At 46.1% G+C, this 17,400-nt stretch overlaps 1 protein-coding gene across 4 annotated transcripts in view; it reads right to left on the bottom strand.

Annotated features, from left to right (window-relative positions):
- The window catches only part of KIAA0895L (KIAA0895 like), a 77,582-nt gene that overhangs the window by 10,475 nt on the left and 49,707 nt on the right, over window positions 1–17,400 (bottom strand). For 2 of the 4 annotated variants that reach the window (XM_006028097.3, XM_025209446.1), the window contains 3 exons: window positions 11,697–11,829; window positions 4,092–4,151; window positions 2,064–2,369 (listed from right to left, as the gene is read on the bottom strand). In XM_006028097.3, the coding sequence (XP_006028159.1) occupies window positions 2,064–2,369; window positions 4,092–4,151; window positions 11,697–11,829 (499 nt within the window). The remainder of the gene's footprint in view (window positions 1–2,063; window positions 2,370–4,091; window positions 4,152–11,696; window positions 11,830–17,400) is intronic. The other 2 variants (XM_006028098.3, XM_025209447.1) reach the window with 1 other exon arrangement.

Here is a 17,400-nt window from a genome sequence, read left to right as displayed (position 1 = left end):
CTGGTACACTGCCTGTGCTTCAGCACCAGGGTGAGGGCCAGGCACAGAGATGCTCTGGCTGCTACCAGAGCATCTCTGTGGAGGACCCAGCCTCCAGTTGCCTCAGGTTTTTTTCTCTGAGGTTTTTTTTTGGCAAATTTTTTTACAAATTTGCAGCACAGGGAAAGTTTTCTCATTCTTGCGTGTACCTCTTGCAGCATCTCAAAGGGCTTTGAGACGCTGCAGAACGCACGTGCATGCTTGTTTGGACATGCCCATACAGGTCTCCAAGCTCCTTGGCTCTGTCTCATGTTCTTAGCCTCCCAGCACCCCTGACCCAGGGCAAGGCTGCTCTTGGTCCCACTCAGCCTCTCCTGGTGCCTCTGACCCAGGACAAAGCTGCTCATAGTCTCTCAGTGGTTTGGCACTAGCTCTCATGCAGCTTCCTGGGTTTTAGACCCTGTAAAGACTCTATTTGAGGCTTAGCCTCTCCTGCTGCAGGGTGCTTTTTAGGCACCCCCACTTGTAGCCTCCACACCACCCCTATCAGCTGTTCCTCATTTTCTGGTGTTACTCTGTGCCAGCTGCAACACCCTGTTATATTCCCTTTGGAGTTCTTCAGGGTTTCAGCCACTCCTACCCTGTAGCTGCTACCTCTTACAGCTTCCCCAGGTGCCAGTGCTGCCTACGCTCCCCTCTGTTGCTATCCAGGCCAGCAGGAGTTGTCAGGGCCAGACTGCCCTATCGCCCAGGATCCAGGCTTTATGTAGGCTGGGGCTCCACTTTTTTTAAGGTCATATGGCTCAGCTCTCAGCCTGCTCTCAGATGTTGTAGCTTAAGCCCAGAGCTGAAGCCACTGCCTTCTCCCCTGCTGCTCTTTAAGTCCTTGTGGATTTCTTTGGCTGCATGTAGCTCTGCAGCTGGCCCCTGCCCTGCTGCCTGGAGCTCAGTAAACAGACCTAGATGTCAGCATAGGCAAGTCTGGAGTTCTCACTGTTGCAGCCATGTCAATAGCATCTATCAGCACTCCACCAGGCCTCCCCTTCCACCTCCAATTCATACCAAAAAGAAATACATATATCCACCTCCTTCTTTACATCAAACCACAACAATGACTTGATACGCTTTTATAGCTATAGCTTAGCACAGCTGAGAGCTACACAGTCTATGCAGTGGTTAAGACATTCTACCTCAGCCTTAATTGTGTAGAGGTCACAGTGGTCACAGCTGAGATCTATCAATAGAGTATGAGTTAGATGGAGCTGAAGTACACATTACTTTATGGTATCTGTTGGAGATGGAAGCCCAGGCCTCCAGTTTTACTGGCAGTGCATCAATACAGGAATGCTATTCCTAAATCATCCCTATCCAGTGTTTATCCAGCCTCCTCTAGAACACCTCCAGTGAAGGAGATTTCACAACTTCCCTGTACAGCCCCACTGTTCTAACACCCTAGTTCTGTGGTTCTAACAGTAAAGAAAATTTTCTTGACATTTAATTTAAATTGCCTTTGCTGCAATTTAAAGCCATTGCTTCATGCCCTGCCTCCTTGACACAAAGAAGAACAGTTGTTCTCCCTCTCCTTATGACACACTTTCAGATATTTAAAGACCACTACCCATGGCTCCTCAGAGAAAGAGAACTATGAAACTATGAAAGAGAAAGAGAAAGAATGATCAGGAATGAACTAACTGTGTAAAGACTCAAAACTAAATGCCTGCAAATTGGCTGCTAATGCAGGGAATAGAAGGTGATGTAAGTTCCAGACTAATGCAGATACTAACCCACAAGAGGTGATATTATTCAGGCTAATATATTAATTACCACTAAAGATCCCAGCTCAAGGCACTGAGCTGCCACTGCTTGCCTCACTTTTCTCATTGTTAGCATGCTCTAACAAATAAGTGGGCAAAATACAGCCTGCAGGCCAGATCTGGCCTGCCAAGGGATTCTGTCAGACCCACGGATGGTCCCTTGGCCCCATCCAGCCGAGGTGTGGGTGGCAGCCTGAGCCATGGTGCATGCACCTGGTCCTGCCACCCCTGGGTGCACAGTGGGGCTCTGAAGTGGCCATGTCTGCTCACCTGGCTGTGATGTATCAGTCTGCCCTCGCTTTGCCCGCACACAGTACTCCCACCGTACTCTGGCATCCTGCACATACTGCTCCAGGTCGCAGAAGAGTGCGCAGAAGGACATGTGACTGGCCTGGTAGATGGTGTAGTATAGCAGTGCCGCGCGCCACAGGAAGGGCTGCTTACGGAAGAGGACACTGTGCAGACTAGCCAGGCCTTCCTCTGTGGGGTTAGCAGGTTTCAGGCCATACTGTTTGCGGCCCTCTGAGCTATGCCAGGGCTGGTGGGCATTATTCACTCCGCGGATGTAATGGGTACCTGGAGAAGATGAGACAGAACATATTCAGGCACTACCCAGACTCATACAGATCATCCAAAGTGCCAAAGAAAAACAGAGGGATCATTGTTCTCCTCAGTGATACAAGCCAAGACAAACTCCCCCGCTCCATAGCTTTTCCTTCAATAAATAAAGGTCAAACAAAACCCCTGGCATTCAGTCTCCTTCTCCAGAGGTAATTAACACAGCAAGTATTAGCTAAGCTCTATGGCAGCTGTCCTTAACCTCCCATTGCTACCCTCCAGATGTGCTACCAATATATTAACACTTCCTCTGTTACCCTGCCATAATCCTTTGACATCCCACCCTATCACTTCCCTATCCTACTCAAACTGTTCTCCAATATCCTTATGTTTCACTGTCCCACCTTAAGAACATCATACCACTGCATGGCCACTATCCTACCACCATGGAAAGATGCCTTACAGTGAGACACACAAAGAGTTCAATCTGTTTAGATTATCAAAAGGAAGACTGTGAGGTGACTTGAATGCACCTTGTAGGTACCTTTGTAGGGAGCCAACTCAGGGTATCGAAGGGTTTTTTTATAACTTGGCAGAGAAAGGCACAGGGCAACTGAGGGCTGGAAGTTGAAGCCAGGCAAATTGGAATGCAAAATGTTTTGGTTGGAGGGAGGATGATTTACCACTAAAAATGGCCAAGGAAAGCAGGGGTTTTCCATCTGTTGTACTAAGACCAGGTGTCTTTGTGGAAGATGTATTTAGTCAAATAAGTGAAGGTTACTGGTCTCAATCCTGAAGTGACTGGTTGAAATTCTGTGGCCTGTGTTGTATAGGCTGTCACACTAGATAGTCTATTGATTCCATCTGGCCTTAAACCCTAACAAAAAATTTCACTAGCTTGTACTATGCTAGTCTAACATTAGGGGTAGCATAGGCAGCAATACTTTACATTAAAATTGCCCAACACTTCCCATTATATGATCTGGTTTTCTGTTCCTATTAACTTGGCCAAACTCATACTCATTCAACCAAAAATTGTCTATGCTGGGCATTAGCCACAAAGCTGGATTATTTGAAAAGCTTCAGCAAAAATGATGTGACTACTTTCAATAAGATTAGCAAAAAACCGCTGTTAAAAGAAGTTGCAAGAATTTTTTAGGCACTCTAATAGAACGGTGATACTTTCCCTGACATAGTACAAGACTGGTGGTGCAGATAGTGACCAGACATGGATGGAAGCAGGGGCTAGACATCTGACATAGGGATTACACTGGTGTCAGGGACACTGTACTTATGAAATCTGCCCAAATACAGATAAGTTACAAACCTCTGAAAAATCTAACTTTGCACACACTTAATGGAGACTTGTTAAGAGACTGGTAGCTAAATTCTGCACCAAGCATGTGTCAGTCCCTTACAGCTCCTCCAGGTTCCTAGACTGACTGTGGGCCATAGGGCAGCTGAGCAAGTGCCATCCTGGGACTGCAGGGGCAGGGGCAGATTTTTACCATATTAGTGGATGGGTGGGGAGGGAACAGGACAGAAAGGTGGGTAGGGAGGGGTGTTGTGGCTCTGCTCATGAGAAGTGAGAGCAGGGATCCTGCTTTTCCTGTGCTAGCACTGCTACTATCCCGAGAGGTGCCCAGGTGCCCAAGTGCCGTGAAGGGGGAAACATCCTGGGCTACTAATTCTTGTTAGTTTCTCTAATCTTAGCAAGTGTTTAAACTATTGCTATCTCACCAAGTTCGGCCTCCAAACTGGCTTCAGATATAAACTTCTTAGGTTGAAGACCCTGAAAAACTTAAGAGTGACAATGCTAATGCTCAGTTAAAAAATTATATAGAGATTACATCTGTAGCAAAATCATAAAGTAATCCATTTCAAAAGCAAGTGATGAGAGAGTGGGCTGTGATCCAGTGTTAGGATGCACTTCAAATTGAAGACCACAACCTACTTGAGTCTCATTACCACATACCCTATCATATTAAACTTGATAACATGTTGTATTGTTCTGGTGATAAGTCTCCCTTTTCTTTCAGTGAAAAGAGCCATAAAATTACATTTCACTTATGTACAGGGTCAACCTATAATTGGGACCGCTGCAGTCCTGACTTGTGTACTTGTAGTATATTTTGTTTATGCAACAAAAATACAAAGTGAGAATTTTTTCCAAGGCAGTTGTTATTTTAGGTTTCTCAGTGCATTCCTTTGGGTCCTTTCCTTGATTATCTGTTTCTCCTGTGGATTTTGTAATGGTAATAACAGTTCAAGGTCTTTATCTGTAACTATGAACTTCTATTCAGGAAAAAAAGATTTTTTTCCCTAAAACTGTACCTGAAAATGTGGAGTCAATTTATAATTGAACAATACAATATGCCATCATCTTACTAATTATTTTGAACAAAAAACCTGGTTCTGTGGTTAGCATATTTTGCAATTATATTTTAACCAAAACGTTCTTTTTAGGATCTTTTATCAGTCCTGCGTTCTCAAGTTCCTCACTCTTTTATCTTGCTTATTTCTCAAAGGCCCCCAATATCAGTTTTATATATCCACAGCTCTGCAACTTTCTATTTTGTTTTTCGTACATATTTTTCTTCACATAGACTTGTCTAATTCATAATAATCTTGCCTTTTCAGATTTATTGCATTTTCAGGCCCAATCTCTTATTTAACCTGTCTCCTTAGCTTCATTAAAATTCATATTTTATAAGCAACTGATTGACTTTCTCTTAGCAGGCATGCAGAGGGCAACAACAAGCATGCAGAGGGCTCAGTCAAAGGGGACTCAGGACAAAGAATGTGAATGCCGACTTCTTATCCCACAGTCATGACGATCCAGACCTGGGAACGGTGGAGGGAAATCTAGGACTCACTCAACGGACAAAAGTCATAAAAAGCAATGGGAAGGCCACCCTGGCGATCAATCTAAAGGGAAGGGTGTGTAGCAGGGACTGGGGAGCAGCCCCTGCTAGACCGCCGCAGGAGGGGTCAGATCAGGGAAAATGCACCCGGTGGGGCTTAGACGAGTGGTGCCATCCCAGCCTGCTGGCCACAAGCCCCAAAGGAAAAAAAACTTACCCAGCCAGGTCCGGCACTATGCTGCCTGGCACGCTGAGGGAAACCACCGGGAGGCTTGGAACTCACCCAGCAGAGGCAGAGCGAGTGGTGCTGCCCTGGTGCTCTGAGGGAACTCCAAGGGAGGGAACTTGCCCGGCAGGGGCCAGGGAAACCAGGCCGCTGGGGAAACACAGGAGGGGGGAACTCACCTGGCAGGGTCCCAGACAGGCGGCGCTTCCCCAGCGTGCCGAGAGAAGCTCCAGGGAAAAGAGCAGGGGCCACACACCTGGCCCAGGAAGCACGTGCCCTGAAGCCCTATGCTGACTGTCCTACAGGGAAAGCCCAGGAAGTTTAAAGGGAGAAGGCCAAGCAGGGCTTGGCGTTCAGCATGGAAGAAAAAGGGGACGCTGCAGCCAGACCAGGAGGATGATTCTACCACGGCCAAGACCCAGCTAGCTGAACCCTCGGGGGATGCCAGGAAGACTGCAACCCTGAGTGAAGCACCAGGCTGACCTACCACCCAGATAAGTGAAGCCGGATGGCAGGGTGCTTACAGGTGGCCCACTGGCCAGGGAGACAGGGACACTGGGAGAAGTACCCCAGGGAGAGAGTATTAAACCCTCAGGAAAGAGGGCAAGAGGGGATACCGAAGGCAGTGAGCCTTGGAGGGTCCTGGATAGACCCAGATAGAAAAGGGATTTGCCCGGAGAAACTGAGTAAAAAAGTCCACTGGCTCAGAGTAGCTGCAGACAGTGGACCTATAGCACAGTGCAGACTCAGAAGTTTTTCTTCTGTGGTGTTATATAGTAATCCTGAGCTAGGGAAGTATAGCAGGGGAGAACCTGATCCCCTGTACACCTGAGTTCTAATTAATCAAGCCCTAGAGTCAACACCTGAGACCTAGTCGCATCTGAACATGAACCCTGGGACTGGCAGGTGGAGACTCCATCTCCCCAGGACCCACTGATCCCAGAGAGAAGGAATACTACTGCAAGAAGAGTTGAGGAAGCAGACATTTGAGGAAGAGTGACTTGCCTAGAGGGCATGGCCACAACCTCTCAACTAGGTTGGAGAGGATCCAAGAACCAGCAACTCGCACTCAGTACCGGGAAGAGATGACTTGTTACCCAAGAGGAAAGGGGCAGGGTGTAGGGATGGTGGAGCCCTGCGGAAGACCAACCTCGCCCATATGATCATCACTGGAGATACCATCTAAACTCCCAAGAACTAATCTAACATCAAAGACGTGGCAGGCGAGAGGGAGAGAGGACAAGACAGAAGTCCCTGTGATTCCAACGGGACAAAGAATAGCAGGTAAGTCCGCCCACTCTGTGACAGGGTAATCTTCCAGGCTCGGTGTTAGCACTGGCCTACCTCCTGTCTATGGGCATGCCGCCTGCCTAGCTCATCTGCCACGCCTTGTTGGTAAATAATAAAGATGGTACTTAGACAGGAGGCTACCCATTTTGAACCCCTGATGTCTAGGGGTAATATCCGCAGCTCCAAACCTTACCTACACTGCGGCCCATGCCTCACAGATAGCATCCATGGTTATAAATGCTCCGGCCAGGAGCCGGGTCAAGCTCTGCCCCATGTTGGGCCTCTTCCACTCACTCAGTCATACTACCCCCTCTCACCAGGCCTCTCTCCACCCCCTCTCACAGGGCATCTTTCATTCCACCCCTCTTCTAGGCCTCTTCTACTCTGCCCTGTTCCCCAGGAAAGGCCTTCAGGCCATCATCCTTACTCACTCACCCTGGGCAATCAACCCCACAGGCCTTTGGAACCCAGCTCATGACAGTCCAGGCCTAACCCTAGGCTGAATCTAGCCACAGGCTCTTTCCTGGGCACTTGGCTCTTTCTGACCCCTCTTGAAGCCACTCTCCACCCCTCCTTGGGGTTACCTTTATACCTCTCCTGGGCTCCATGCTGCCCCTTCTCTGGGGGTCCATATTGCCCCTTCTCCTGGGCTAAATCTATGCCCCTTCTCCAGGGCTTGGGGTCTTATACCCCCAGGGGCTCAGGTGCCTTTTATTCAGTGTACCTGACCCCATAGTTTGTATATTCTCCACTATATAGCAGGGACTGAGGTTTTGAGGTGCCCCTACCCATCTTTCCCTGGGGAGGTAACTGGCCTGGCATTTCCTGGGTTCTCCCACATCACTAGGAGCCCCACCAGGCCACGCTTCCCCAGCAGGGTGCAGTTTCAGGTCATACCCAGGACCAGGAGGCTCCAAACAATCTCCCATAGTTCCTACCCTCACCTTCAAGGTGTTCTAGGAGCAGCTCAGCCTGATGTTGCCTCCTTGGCTACTCAGCCTGCACTGCTGCCTTTCTGGCCTAAGTTTAAAAATGGCTGCTGCATTCAGCCACCTGGCAGCTCCCTACTTAAGCCTTTAAAGTGACAGGCACCAAAAACGCTCTATCACATGCTCGCACTCTGATTTAAAAAAATCCCCAATTTTCAGTTAAAAAAAAGTAGCCCTGAAACTACATTTTTCCATAAATAAAATCTATATCTATATATTAGTGGTGTTTCTTTTAAATCATGGGAAAATGTGGATTTGGGGTTACTTTTTTTTAATCATAAATTGAGGATTTTTTAAAATCAGAGAAACTAAGATGCACGCACATAAATAATATATTAAAGAACACTAAGATTGCAAATTCCAGCACTCAACAGTAGAAAATGCCAGCTACTGCTCAGCCACGATTGATTGTGCAGTCTTAATTCAATCCACATGTGACTCAGCCTTCACTTATATGGTCACATTCTCACATTTTAACAGGATCTTTCCTTCATTCAGTGCACAGGATGAACCTGCTGCGAGGATCAACTGGGGGTGTACAATGAACAAGCCTCTAAGATCCCTGATTCATTTACTGAAGAAACAAAAATTGTTGAGTGAAAGAGGGAGAGAAAGGACAGTTTCATAATTAAGTTGGTTGAATACTGCTCTAGAGAAGTGTCCAGCTTCTGCTGCAGAATTCTTGTGAGATGTTGGGCAAGTCACTCTCACAGGCACTTGCTAATGGTGTGGCTTCATTTCCTGGGTCAGACTGAGCACTCACGGCTGTAACTGAAGCCAGTGCGTTGGACACATAAACACATATCGTGCTATGTAATGCTAAAAATTCTGGACAAAAATCAGGCCCTAGATATCTTGAATTGGGCATCCAAAATTAAGGGATTCTTTTGACCTTAATTTCTTTGTGCCTTGGACCACCATTCCAAGCACCTGGCCCAGGAGAAATATCGATGGCTTATCCCATAGTGAGTTGTGAAAATCAATCTTTTTTAAGCACTTGGATACAACTGCAACAAGTACCATAAAAAATTATATGAATAATTCTGTTTCCAGGGCAATGTGTGACCTAGGCCACACATCAAACAATAAGAAATACTCAAAATATTGAGTATTTCATCATTAAATAAGAACCATCTATACCAGGGGTGGCTAGAGTTATTCACCCTGAGAGCCACATCCGATCCTCCACATGAAGTTCAAGAGCCAGAAGGAGGGGGGGAAGACTGAGCAACCCAGTGGAAGGGAAAGGGGAGGCGGGTGCTGAGCATTGAGCCACTCTGGCTTTCCCCACAGGGAGTGCGCCCTGAGTTAAGCAGCAGGTTTGTAGCCCCCGCTCTGGCAGCCGGCTCCTGAGCTGGCAGTCCCAAGAGAAGTGGGTGGGGCTTCAAGAAGTGGGGCAAGAGCTGCAAGTACCATGCCAGTGAGCCGCATATGGCTCGCGAGCTGTGGTTTGGCCACCGTGGATCTATCCCATGTACTGAATAAGGTGGGATCCTGTGGAAAAATCAGCATGTGTTAGTGCATCTAAAGATTGTATCATAACATAGACACACATGGCTGTCTTCACTTCTTAAAAAAGGTGTGTCTCAACCAGGAGAAACTCACTGTGCAGTAGCTAGCCTCCTAAGTCATCATAGGGAGGACAAGGAACTTTAGTTTTACCACAGGGCAGATGAAAAGCAGTCAATAAGCAAAGTCAGAGGTCCACCCCCATCTACGGTTAACCATGACTTGCTTGTCTTGTGGTAAAACTAAGGCACCTTGCCACAATTATGTCTGAGTAGCATGATAGCTAATGTAATGGTTAGTCCATAGCAGGCTCATGCTACTTCTAAGCAATGAAAACAAAGCATATTCTACACTTTTCTGCCTTGATGCTGCATTGACACTGCCTTGCAATGTCCTCACTCTCTGGTAACACGTCACTGAAACTCTCCTTTCTGAGCTCTAGTATTTTCCTGCCACTAGCCTTGCACTGTGGTAGTGCTAAACCAGCCCTGCACTGACTCAATTCAAAGTAAGTACAAATCTTATGCTAACCCTACTCAACAGGGTAGTGGGGGGCAATAGAGGCTCCCTTCTGTTCTTAGAGCCTTCAATGGCAAACGTTCAGTGCCAAGACAGGTGCTTGGAGCCCTGTCCCCCTCTCACACAGCATGTTGTTTTGTACTCAGTGCCAGGATTGAGTTCCACATATGGGGATACACAAGGGCCTTTGAAGATGACAGAGCCACTTTGTGACAGGGACTCCTTCTTCCTCAAAACCATCAGTGAATGCTACCTGGGGTGCCAGCCCAACTTGTGCTGCCCAGAATAACTTCTCCATGGAGCCCTCCATATCACAGCCCTTAGACACTGGAAACATATCCTTAGCCTCTCTGCTTCTGTGCATAGCCAGTTCCATGGAGCCATGATATTTGTCTCAGACAGCCCCTGAACATGTGTTTGCTCTTCTCTGCCTTAATTCCATCAGTATCTTTCTGGTGCTGAGGTACCTCCAGTTCAGTGCATTATTTCCAGAAGCCAGAGGCCTTCAGGAAAAGACTCCCTCCTGCTACCTAGATTATCAGTATATTCATGGTTTGGCCACTAATAAAAGAGGCAGGAGACAAGACCATAGCCTGACCTTTTATTGTTAACAACCCGAGCATAAGATACACACTTACCCCTCTGTCTATGTGGCTGTCCACTACAGCAAAGAACTAGTTTGTACCTGTACTTTTGCTGGAGGAGGACCAGTGTGAGAATCATAGCAGCAGGTGGTCCCTTCTGGGACTCCCTGTGTTTTTCTCATTTCCTTCTTATGAAGCCCACATGTGCAGACACAAATGCATACATGCACATGCAACTGTACCAAACAACTTCTGATTGCGTAGTTTTGATTCTTTTTGTATTTCTGGGGACCCTTGTGATCTAACCCAAACTAGTTATGGCCTTGAAACACTGAAGAGAGGATTTCTTACCCCTTTCCTCGTTGATCAAGAATGTTTCCTTATCTTTTACCTGCTTCCTTTTCCTTATTTCACAGTCACAGTAACTAAGCTTCCCCCCAATCCTTTATATTTTTCTGTAAAGATTTTAATAGCTTTGTTAAGAAAGCTTAGTTTAAGCATATAATAACAGACACCTATACATGAACTACATAGAGTTACATATTCACTTATTGTTATCAATATAACAAGGGCTACAAAATGCATGTATGTACTTAATATGCCATTTCGGCTGTTTACCAATAGCCCATTAGTAATCAAAACTTGGGTTAAGGCTTTCAGGTAAGCTGTTTTCTATGGATTTCCTTCTTTAAGATGGTTTTTATTATTTGTTTTGCTGGGTATGTTCATTATCTCAAACCCTGGGGTGAACATGCTTCTCTATCACACTGGGAAAGTTTACACAGCATTAATTTCAGATGGGTTTGGAGTCTTCAGCTTCAGCTGTACTCTTGCCTGTGCCTCATGTACAGCCTTCAGCTGTACTCATGGCTGGCAATCAGGTGTATAACTAAGGCAGGGTGAGCAGGGCACCAACCCCAGGTGTTGATTTAGAGGGAGTGCCAGAATGGTGATCCCTGGGAAGGCTTGTCTCATGGTGGCAGCAGCAGCAACAGCAGTAGCTTACACCACAGCAGACAGAACATGTGTGGTAAGTCGGGGTCTTTGAAATCCCACATTGAGCTAATGGTCAGGTAACTCTCTGGCACTTAGCACCCCACTCCTTACTCTTTGGCCTCTCTGCCCAGGGTGCCAAAATTGCTAGTTATGCCTCCTCTAATTCTCCTTGTTATGTGACAGGATAAGCCTTCTCTATCCCGAGCTTCCCCCATCCCAGAACACCCACACAACCCCTTCTCTTCCCAGATGTACTATTTAGTACGATGCTCTATTTTTATTTCTTTTCAAAGGCAGGAACTTTATTTCCAAGTCGGTTCCTGTTTGCTTTGATGTCCCCAGCCCCATCCTGGACCCTGTCTTCTGACCTATTTCATGACGCAGCATGCCCTCCAGCCAGTACTGACGGGCTCCAGAAAGGTTGATAGCCAGTGTTGGCCGGCTGTTCTCCACCATCATCACCGCTTGGGAGAGCAGGTCATCCGTCAATTGTACGACTACCTGGGGACAGATAGAAAAGGAGGTCAATGTTGTGCCACACAAATGGGCTGTGTGTTGGACACAACCCTCAGCCCTGTGCACATCTGGATAATACTGTGCACTTCTCCCGACACCCACACTGACAACAGCCTCATTTGTGCCACTCAACAGGGCTAGAGTCTCCTTCAGTTTAAGGAAAGCAACACTATTGTCCAGCCAGTCAAAGGATTGTAGCATCAGTGCCTGTCCCCACCAGGATTTTATAATGCCAGTGCACCCCCTCTCCCCCAGCCACATTAAAAGGGTCACGCAACAGGAAGAACAAGTGACTACCAACCAGGCCTGCCAGGGGATATAAGATTTGTCACAGACACCTCAAGATGAAAGAACAGCAGAAACAGATATGGAGAGAGCAGACTCTAAAGGAGAGGCCTAGGACTGCATGACCAATAGTGGAAGAGAGGCACAAAGCAGTCAATCCGAGTAGGACTGAATCACTATGACACTCACCGAGGCCAACTATAGGGAATGTCTCTGGTTATTCATCTAGTGGAATGGAATAGAGCACTCCAGAGGATCTAGCTGCTGGCCTCATACCATAAGCAGGCTCAAGAAAGGTTCTTCAAACACCATAAGAAAATAGATAATAGCCACTGGCAACTCCAAATTAAGAAGAGTGGACAGAGAATTCAGTAGCAGGGACAAAAACAAGAATGATAGGACAATGTGCTGTCTCCTTAGAGTAAGGATCTGAGATGGTGCTGCATGACTAAATAAGATTCTGGAGCTGACAGCAAGTCTCCAGTTGTATATGACATTGCACACAACAGTACAGATTATAGGAGACTTCAGGGACCTCAGCAGAGAGCTGAAGAAAACTTGGCGGGATTGTCTCAGTGATCATTCCAGTCCCTTTTGACTTCACAGCATTTACCAATGTGATAAGGTGGTGCTCACTGTCCCCTTCAAGCAAAAGATGACAGAAAATGCTTGAGGTGAACCACAGCCTGCACAACTGGCAGGGCACACGGCTGTGGAACATGGGCCCACATTTTAGCGGAGAAGAGCTGTACAAGGCATGGCATACATCCCTGAGTTGGGCAGGCTAATTGCAACTGGTGACTAACTGGGGCACCTAGGTCATACCAGTGCAAAGGGTGAGTGAGGGCAAAGGAGTCAAACACAGTACAAACTTAAGTATACCAAACAGACTCAAGGAGCTGTGACTAAATTAAATCATTGGGGCAAAGAATGTGAAAAAAAATTAATTTGTTCAGTGGAGCCTGGATAATAAACAAAAGGAACTGGACATTTTCATGGATGAGAGGAAAACTGATATTATTGCAATTACTTGAAAAATTCTGGGGTAATTTGAATGCCTGGAATGTTACAATAACTGGTTACAGATGGTTCAGGAGGGGCAGGGGGGGGTGAAAGAGATGTGTTTGGGCCAGTCTATATTAAAGACACTATTTCCTGTTTTAGAGTTACTGATAACCTGGAACATGGAGACTTGAATATAGGGATCAGTGTGCTATCTAACAGGCCCAGGAGACACTAATAGAATCTGAGGATAGGGTGAGATGCACCTTACACACAGTTCTGTAATGCGTGGAAGAAGTGTGTTATGGCAAACTTCAGTTTGGGAGTCACACTGGAGATTTCATACAACCAGCAGTAAAACACCATTGGAGTTTCTAAAAAACAGAGATGATAATATTCCAGTTTAAAAGGTCTCATACCCAACATGAGGTAACTATGTTGGACAAATACAGATGAGCTGATCATTGGAGTACAGGTTAATGATTGTCCAGGAGCCATAGATCATGATCTGATTAGTTGTTAATGAGGCATCATTGCTGAATAGAAATATTTCTAGTGGGGTTTTGTAGGGACTTTTCTAAGTCCAACGCTTTTCAACATTTTCACCAATGCTCTGCAAATAAATATAAAATCTACATTGATAAAATTAAGTTGACATAAAATTAGCCAATGGAAAATAATTACAAGGCTAGAAGAATCTTATAGAGAAATCATTCAAACACAATACTCTGGATTCATTTAAGAGTCAATTGGACATTTATCTTGCTGGGATCCTGTAACCCCAGACTTCCAGCCCTAATGTCTATGAAATATGAAATATGAAATAAAATTAATTTTAATACAGCCACAGAAAATGTCTCATATCTATGAAAAGAAAATGAAACCCATCCCTGCAGAAGTGTATGGGGCTGTACCCTGGAAAGTAGTGACTAAAAAGCATTTAGGGGTAAAAGCAGGCAGATCACTCAAGCTGGGGGAGGGCTACTGCAATCCCTGGTGTCAGCTGGGGAGTAGTGAGTGAGATAGCTGTTTTACCTTTGTATTTAGCACTGCACTGACATTGGAATACTGCACACAATCCTAATCTCACCATGTTAAAAAAGGATGCAAAAACACTGGAAACAGTTCAGAAATTATTCTAATTGAAGACTGGAAACATTGCCTAACACTGAGAGACTTGAAGTGCTCAATCTGTTCAATTTTTCAAAGAAGATGGAGAGATAACAATATTATGGATAGTAAGTATCTTTAAAGTACCATCTATTAGTGGGCTTTTTTAATCTTGCAGAGAAAGGCATAAGAAGAACTAATGGGTGAAAGCTAAGGCCAGACAATTAAAATGGGAAATGTGGCATAAATTTTTAATGAGTGTGATTAATCACTGGAACAAACTCCAGTCTCCATTTCTCTAGCTGTTCAGATCCAGACTGGATGATTTCACATAAGGCAGGTTAGCCAGCTGCATAATTGGACTCAAAGGCAGTGTAACCTGGCTTCCAGGGCCTGCTCTACCCAGGAAATCTGAATAGCAGATATAAGGATCCCCTGTAGCTTTAAACTCTATGACTGTACACAGTTCAATCAAGAGAAACTCCAGTTGAGTATGCCATTAAAAAGTACAAGAGCAGACAGAAAAAGCATTGGAAAAAGCAGATGGGGAGAGGCTCTAGAAACGAAGACAAGACAGTGCCAGTTTCCCAGCAGAGGACCACAGCAAGCAAGATGACAAATAGACCATATGAAAAGAAATTGAGACTGTGAGCAGATCTCATGCTAGTTCAAGTAGGTTGGTGCTACACAGCTGGGCAGGAAGATAGTACCAGGATTACTCACTGTGGAGATGTCCTACTCAGCTTCCACTTCTATCTCTGCTCTGGTTCTTGCACTGAGCTACAGCTGATAAATGTTCTGGATCTTTGTATTCAAGGGATGTAATAGGGATGGGAGAAAAGAACGTTTTGGATCCTGGGGATGATGACACTGGGGTTGGAATGAGGCTTTGTTAGGGGACCCCAGTAGAAGTGTTTGCTGTACATGGAAGACCCAGACCAGCCTCAAACCAACATCACCTTCTACCCCTAACTGTCCATTCTTCTTCCTCACTGCAGTTTGTTCTGTGCTGTAAGCTCTTTGGGGCTCTGCCCCTTGTAAGCAGCTGTGAATTGCCAGGATAGTGTATTACTACAGGGTAGTTCTCCTCTCCCCTGCAGGTGGTAGTCAGTTTGCCCTTTTCCCTAAGCTGTAACATTTCTATCCCTGCCAGGGGCTGCTCAACTCGTTCAGAAATGTTAGAAGAGACCCAGTATATCTTCTCCACCTGCTCCTCCAGAAGTATTTGTCCCCCTTTGCATGTCATTTCCCCACTCTATCTAAGGACTTATCAGGCTTCTGCTTGCTTGCAGATGAACCTCAACCACTTCTTCATACAGCCCTTCTCCCACACTGGCCTCTGCCCTCCCCCACATTCTTGACTTCCTTTCCTCAAACTTCCTCAATCATTCAGAAGAAATACAATTCCCACAGGCACAGCTAGAACCTAGGAGAATGGGACCACGCTCCCTGGGCCAGTCCAGACCTGGAATCTGTATGGCTCTTTTTCTGCCCATTCCCTATGGTTACTTGTTCCCTCCACATAATCCTGTCTCTCTTATTCAATTCAAACTGTAAATTCAGGACACAGCTCTATTTGCTATACATGCTACCAGAAACAGTTAAGGTACATCATAGAGGATGGGACAGTCAAAAGGTTCAGCATCAATCTACCTGCTCCACTTCAGGTCAGAGGGCAATGACTTCAATGGAAGCAGAGACCGAACCCCTTGAAAATCCCCATCAAGATTGTTACTTTGTCAATAATTGCAAGATGTTGTAAGAACTGCTCATCCGTGTTCTTCTGCACTGTGTTTCTGAGAATGGTAGAAAAAGAAGGGAAACCCTATGGAGATCTAAATACTTATTTCCTAGTGCCTTTCCCATGACTGAGCAAAGCTCTCTGCCAATACCTTCCCTGTGAGGCACCTTTTCAAAGTGTCCTGAATTCCCTCAGATGTGAACTGCAGCTCATTTCTACTACAAATTCATGGGCAGAAAATCTCATTAAATGTTATTTTTCCTGAGAGGTTATATTGTGCAATAACTGGTGACCACCAAGGATCTGGGTTTTCCATTTCCCACGGAAAAAAAACAGAGGAAAAACACAGATTTCCTTTATAACTGTGAAAAACACGGATTTGTCATTTTAGCAGAGAAACGCACAGATTTTCCACTTTTGCAAAGAGCTCTCTGCAGCCTGGCAGAGTTCCAGCCTGCAAGTGGCTCAGGGGAGCAGGAGGAGGGCTGTCAGGTAGGGGGCACTAGGGCTGTGCGATAATTTCACCAGGTGTTTTGTTTCAGAGCTGTTTCAATGTGTTTTGAGCTCGAAACAGTGAAATTGAAATGAATCAAAAGGTTTTGAAATGGCTTTGAAATGAAGCAAGGGCGCTCAAGACGTTTCAAAAGTTTTAAGTTTTGAGTTTCGAAGCCCCCTTATTTGTCTTCAGCGCCAGTCCCAGGCAGCAGCAGGAGCAGCAGCAGCTGCCTCTTCTCATCCAGCGCGCAGATCCAGGGGCTCACACCCCTGGGAGGGCTGCAGGGCTATGAAGGACTCCTCCTGAGGGTGCAGGGCCCCCAGATCTGCTTGCTGGATGAGAGGAAGCTGCCTCTGCCTGTTATCCAGCAAGCAGATCCTGGGGCCCACACCCCTGGGAGGAGTCCAGCACAGGCCCAGAGCCCTCTCGGGGGTGCGGGCCTCTGGATCTGCATGCCAGATGAGAGGAGGCTGCCACTGCTGGCAAGTGTCACGAGTTTTGCTTTGAACAGTTTGAGGTGCAGTTTCCCAGAAACCTCTGCACCTCTCTCCTTGAAACTTGGTAGGCTTCATGCCCTCAGAAGGGGCGACCATCCCTGCAATTTTCATCTGAATCAGGCAATAAATGATAAAGTTTTAGGCATTTTCATGATTCCACATTATAGCCTATGGACAAAACCTCAAAATGCATAGAAACAGCAAAACAGTTTTGACAAAACAAAATGGAACAGTGCTTTGAAATGAAATTGTAACCCAGGCGGTACTCCAAAAGGTACCCCCTCTCCAATTGAAGGGATCAAAGCAGGTGCACAAGCGCTGTGGGAGGTGTAGGGACTCTCCTCCCCCTATAGAGTAGAGCAGACCAACACTGGGGACTTAACCATATACCTTTTAATGAGGAAACACTCCGGGGAACATAACAG

This window comes from Alligator sinensis, unplaced genomic scaffold, assembly GCF_000455745.1.
Source record: "Alligator sinensis unplaced genomic scaffold, ASM45574v1 scaffold642_1, whole genome shotgun sequence".
Taxonomy (NCBI): domain Eukaryota; kingdom Metazoa; phylum Chordata; order Crocodylia; family Alligatoridae; genus Alligator; species Alligator sinensis.
The sequence above is the reverse complement of the archived record's forward strand: the minus strand, read 5'-3'. Positions and strand labels throughout refer to the sequence as shown.